The following is a 5872-nucleotide window of genomic DNA, read 5'->3' on the forward strand; positions in this document are numbered from 1 at the left end:
GGGGTGCGGACACTGCATTGTACCCACAGCGGGGGGAGCGTGGGCGAGTAGGCCATCAGGGTCACCGCGGTCACCACGAGGCCAGGGATGCGCGTTATGGCTTTTGTGGCGAGAACATGATTAGAATCCCCTCAGCGACTCGTGCGGATCCTTCGTATCTTATATAGTCTAATTCCAAAGAGTTTGACATTTAGTCCCTTCTCCACAAGGCAGTAGGCAAATAGGCATGTAATACTGGAGCACATTCAAATACGCAGACCAGGTGGCTGATTCATGCCGCTCACGTTCGTAGTTATCCTGTACCGCATGCATGGGGGCAGGCGGGTTTGCCTATGCTCGCTGCCCACGGCTCAAAAGGCAGCGTAGCCGTGTTAGATCTTTGCAACCTTCACATCACATGCCTATACTGAAATAATATAATACAAGACTTAAGTACATGGATATCAATATCGATTCTCATCGACATTTTTGTTTGAAAATGGCACGACAAAATTGTTTGCTTCGCGTTCATGCCTCGCGCCCGCGCCCTCTGCGCCTGCGCCTTTGCGCCGAAACCATTACAGCCAATCGCAAGCCACGTCTCACACGACCTACAAGGGAAAGGAGGAAGAAGAAAACCCGGGTAGTAGCCGATAACAACATAACCTTGATCCGAGAACTTATTATTATTATTATTTTTACCGATTCAAGTTTAAAACTGCAGTTCAACCTACAGTGAGTTTATGTATTGCTTGTGACGTTTTCGACAGCCCATCATCGCATCTTACTCGCAGTACGCAGAACAGACACCTGTAAGAAAAGTAAGTCCAGTGTACAGTTCACTTTTGTGGTTATGAAGCGGTTTAGGTTTTACCTATCATTTCAAGAACGCTAATCTTGGGTTGCTCGACTTAAGTATACGGTATATTTTCATGATCATGACACTCCTTTTTGTTTGTGTTGTAGATGAATTTGAAGTGTGATATTTGTCTCCTCAATTTGGACCTGGACTCCCACCGCCCTAAAAGCTTACCCTGTGGACACACCGTTTGTAAGGAATGTGTTGAAAATCCTGCCTTAGGGAGGAAGTGCCCAACTTGCAGCAAGGTCAGTACGTTCTAAATATCTTGTGGCTTGACATCCTCAATTTTGTTTTTGAGGACTAGTACGGAAATTAATTGTTTGAGTTCCCCGGGTAATGTACAGTAGGCAACAAACCAAAAAATAACAGAAATTTAATTAAATTAGTTTGAGATAAAAACAATCAAGAAGAAAGCGCGAGGTTGAATTATGGGTAGCCCACGTACATGTGTAGTGTGTCCAATATGCTCCCACCCTCGCCACTACCTCTTTTGGTTTTCCTAGAAAACTATTGAACAAGTTGATTAAAATGTAAATTTTGCATTTCTCTCACTCCCAAGTTATTTGTTTTCCATTGCCTGGTTTAGTCATTTAGGCAACGCCGACCTGAGGACCTGCCCGACAACGTCCTAGCCGTCCAACTGTTGGAGAACGAGGACGCACCACCCTGCAAGAAGCCCAAGATCGAGGACCCAGAGCTGGAGCAGCTACAGCGGGGCGCTGACGCAGGGAGACATGTGGTGGAGATGCTGCGGCAGATGGTGCCTCTAGCGGTCGAGTCGCTGAACCGCCAGCTGGAGTCGTCGGTCGCCCAGCTTGGACACGTGGAGGAGGCCCTGCAGAGGCGGGTGCAGCGGGAAGCGGCCGGCGATGTGGGCACCACGTCGGAGGCCGTGGAGGAGCCCGTGCAGCTGGCGGAGCAGTTCGAGGCCAGCCACCGCCTGCTCACCTCAACCAAGCAGTGCACCTTCGCTGCCGAAGAGGAGGGTGGCTCCGCCTGGACGGCCTCTGTGCAGCCCGGCGGATGCGGCGACTCCTTATTGCGCCTTCTCTTGTTGCAGCTGCGGGCCGATGGGCTACTAGTGGGGAAGGTGAGTCACCAATCAGATGGAAAGAACTTATACTGACGATGCGAGGGGGCAATAACTCCCTTTTGAAGTGTACACATGATTCCCGAAACTCTTGATTCCCAGTGATTCCCTTCTGCTTATATTCGTTACCAACGTTTTTTTTCGAGTTTTTTTACTGATAGAAAACGGTTAATCCGACTAATTTGTACCAGTTTCTCTAGTTTCCCGCTTGATTTCGATTAATGTTCATCCTGGGGATTCCCAGGCAGGTGTACACATGATTCCCGGAGTTATTGCCCCCTCCCCAGTGAGAAATGACAAGTCGAATCGACGTCGAAACGACATCGAAACGATGGAAAACTGGTCGAATCGACATCGTTTCGACATGCATTTCTCACTGGGCTCGTGACGATGTCAAGATGTTCAGCCGCTTTCTACCCACTCTAGGTTCGCGACGACGTCGTCATCACCGCTCCTCCTGTCACCCCTGCTGCGGCTTACGTTGGGCCACCTCTCATCTCCGTTCTAACGATAGATAATGAACACCTCGAGAATGATCGTCTAAAAGTGAATGACATTCTTCGTGACATCCCGCAGAAATGGTCCATCCCTCGCAGCCTGAAGTCCTTAAGGGGCGACGGCTCTGAGGACCTGCTGCGGGTCATGGGGCCGCACCTCGAAGAGCTGGAGTTCTCGGGAGAGGTTCAGCCCAGCGTCATGGAGGAGGTGCAGAAACTGTCGGGACTCAGAAGATTGAAAGTTAAATGCGCTAAAGAGGTGGACTACCCGGACCTTCCGTTACAGCTGGAGGAGCTCTACATTGATCGAATCACGGAGAATCAGCTGCGTTGTTTGGAGCACATGCCCAGGCTGCGTAGCTTGTTGGTGTTTAATTACCATGGTCCAAATCTGACTTTCCCTCCCTCGCAGCACGGCAGGCTGCTGTGGCTCAGCGTGTGCTTCAACACTGAGCACAAGTCTACTATGCTGTCTCTGATTCGTGCCCATGCCTCATCAATACGGGAGCTGCAAGTGTCCTGTTTCAGTACCTTCTCTACTGTAAACCAGAAGTTTTACTTCCCCGACCTGGGCCAGGAGCTGGCGGCGTGCGGCCTGCGGGCGCTGCGACGGCTCGTCCTCGTACGCGGCGGCTGCAGAGACAAGGGCGCTGGCTGCAGAGACCAGGTCGCTGGCTGCTTGCTGCAGCGGAGATCCATCATAAGTGCATTGCCCCCGTCTGTTGAAGTGGTTTGCAGGTATTGTCACAGACCAGATGATGGATGTACTGTACCCACGCACCATTCCCAGTAGCCTGACGTAATGATTTGGCTGTAAATTTTAAAATGTTCTGAAAAGTCTGCAGTTTGTTTGTTTTCGTACTGCTTTGTGCACTTGGTTCAGTTCATCTTGTAAATAATAAATAAGAAATTATCTTGTATTATTTTCTGCTCATTACGCTCACGCAGGCGTCGACCACGTTCAAATGAGCGTGAGTTCTTCATTTTCCGCCGACATTTCCTTCTGGTAGAGGCAGTCTTGGTAACTGGTTAAAAATAATACTCAATAAAATCAATGAATGGTGGGCTAAAAAAAATCGGCACGATTAGAGCTGCGGCTGCTGGGCAGCGAGCGCGAGGCGCGAGCCCTCGGTTGTGTTGGTGCGCCACACCTCAGCCAGCTAGCTTGGTTCTCAGTTTCTGCAGAAACTCTAGAGTTAAAGCTAGCTGACACCTTTACATTACCTTTGCATATTGTTTAGTGTACGTGTTTTAAGTTATCATCTGCTAAAGCAATTAGACACATGATTTATTTATGTTTTATCTTTTTAAAAGGGCCCCGTTGTTGTGACTTTACGCTGTTTGTCAGTGTGGCTTTTGGCATGGCGGGGCTCGATAGAGCGGCAGGGATGGCGAGGAGAGGCAAGGCGAGCAACAACAGCACGGCGGCGGCGACGACGGCGCGATTCCCGTTCTCATACATTTTCATAAAGCTATCAGCGCGGAGAATGAGCTATTTGGCGGAGAGCCCCTTGCCCGCCTCGTCTCGCCCGCGCCGGGTTCTCGCAGTGCCCTGCGGCTGACAGCTTGCCTTCTTATCGCATATTGCTCCTTTCCGGATCGGGAGGGGGAGGGAGGGGGCATATAGCTCCAGGATGAGTGATTAGACCTTGCGCCGCTGCTGCTGGTCGCTGAGGCGAGACGCGGGGGAGGACCACCAAAAGGGGTAAAAGTTATGCCGTGAAAAGTTTTGCCGCGGTTCTTTCTCTTTCGATGATTTGCTTATTTTCTGTTTTCTGCTCCCCTCCCCCTTTCCCCAGCATATAGGGTAGTCAGCTCAGTTCCGACCCCGCGGAGCAAGATTTAGTTCCACCGTACCGCATCACAGGCGTGCGGACGTGTTGCCTACTCGCGAGGGGCTATAGGGCGCCGCCGCGCTCGGAGGTATAGGCGTCAGACATCAAGCGCGCCCCCACGGCTGCAAATGCGGTATCGGTTATGTATTTGACTCCAGTGCTGCGGGGTTTTCTACTCCCTTCGCCCGTAAGGCGCCTGCTTTGCGCCCTGCGACCGTATTGAGTCACTGTAAATCCAAGGTGTCCAGCAAGGTAGGCGACAAATTCGCCCAACCCCCCAAAATCTAGGTGACTTATGTCGACCACCAGCTGGACACCTTCTTGTCTTCCGAGTAATTGCATTGTATAAGCCCCCATAGTCACTCCACCCAGTGTGTGTCCATGCAACTAACTCGGGAGACCAAAAGATTTCCAGCAGCAGGGTTGTGTCGACATAAGTCGCCTAGTTTTGGAGGGCAGGCGACTTTGTCGCTTACCTGCTGGGCACGGATTGGATTTACAGTGCGACACTTCAGCCACCCCGTACAGCAGCAGCGGCGGCACGTGTACCAATTACAATACTATCGCTATCGCCTCGGCTATCGCCCGTCGCGGGGCTGTCACCAGCACCGTCACGGCCAGCGCCGGGGCGGGCGGGCGGGCGCACAGTCAGGAGGAGGGTGGCTGCAGGGCCGCGCTGCCCACTCCAAGTCAGCCGCGCCCAGCCGGGCAGCAGCAGCGGCAGCAGTCGGGTATGGCATGACGCGGAGCAGCGCTCGCGGATTGCCCTGTTAATTGGTTTTGCATTGCGGTGGCGGGGCGGGGCGTGGTGGGGCGCGGACAAGGATGAAGACAAGGGGACAAGGAGGAGAGGGTCTTGGTCTATAGGCGCCGACGCGAGCAGCCGGGGGGCCCAACACCCGCGAAGTGAGCTGCTGCAAGCGTCTGCGCTCGATATCGCACCTCGAGTCTGATAACGTCATTTACTGACTTTATTTGCGGTGACGTCGAAGGGGCGTTGTCGTCGGAGGGGATGAGGATTGAGCAGGAGTGAGGGCGGGAGAGCGGAGCGAGGCAGAAAGTACTATACAGGGTGGTCCACAGACACCTTCCTTTACTTTGCTTATACTGTACCGCGTGCGGGCGGGCTTGCCTACCGTCGCTCACCGCGGCGCCTTATGGCCCCGTGCGAGTATGCAACCCGCCCGCACGCCAGTATCCGGTACAGTATAAGCAAAATAAAGGAAGGGGTCTGTGGACCACCCTGTAGAGTGTTTGTTGATGCTGCTATGTACTGCTGTTATTGTTTTTATTATTGTCTTCTAGTGTCCTTTACAACAAACGTGCAATGTTCCGGCGGGGAGGCGCGGCAGACCATACCTCGCAAGCACCTCTGCCCCCGGAGGTATGAAACAATGAACGGCGCGATAGCAACAAGAAATAATGAATTAATTCCAAGCGACTCAGTGACACCGCCGCCGGAGCAGAGCGGAGGCAAGGACGCGCGGGGCAGCAGGGACGATTGCTGCGAATAAATGGTCGGATGGATGAGGAGTTCGGCGCGGGAGCTGCTGCTGCTACTACTGCTGCTGCTACTACTACTGCTGCTACTACTGCTGCTGCTACTACT

At 52.6% G+C, this 5872-nt stretch overlaps 1 protein-coding gene across 1 annotated transcript; it reads left to right on the forward strand.

The window, feature by feature from the left end:
* Positions 1 to 602: 602 nt before the first annotated feature.
* LOC113208725 (uncharacterized) lies at positions 603 to 3351 on the forward strand. Its single transcript, XM_026425866.2, has 4 exons — positions 603 to 800; positions 946 to 1086; positions 1428 to 1931; positions 2358 to 3351. The coding sequence occupies exons 2-4, from the start codon at positions 946 to 948 to the stop codon at positions 3219 to 3221; spliced, it is 1509 nt and encodes a 502-aa protein (XP_026281651.1). The 5' UTR covers positions 603 to 800; the 3' UTR covers positions 3222 to 3351.
* Positions 3352 to 5872: the final 2521 nt, after the last annotated feature.

This window comes from Frankliniella occidentalis, unplaced genomic scaffold (genome assembly GCF_000697945.3).
Source record: "Frankliniella occidentalis isolate FOCC.00 unplaced genomic scaffold, Focc_3.1 Scaffold79, whole genome shotgun sequence".
Classification (NCBI taxonomy): Eukaryota; Metazoa; Arthropoda; class Insecta; order Thysanoptera; family Thripidae; genus Frankliniella; species Frankliniella occidentalis.

Coding starts and splice junctions, on each gene's coding strand:
- LOC113208725 (XM_026425866.2), top strand. CDS start 946: ATGAATTTGAAGTGTGATATTTGTCTCCTCAATTTGGACCTGGACTCC. Junction 1,087..1,427: donor AGTGCCCAACTTGCAGCAAG/GTCAGTACGTTC, acceptor TGCCTGGTTTAG/TCATTTAGGCAACGCCGACC. Junction 1,932..2,357: donor ATGGGCTACTAGTGGGGAAG/GTGAGTCACCAA, acceptor TACCCACTCTAG/GTTCGCGACGACGTCGTCAT.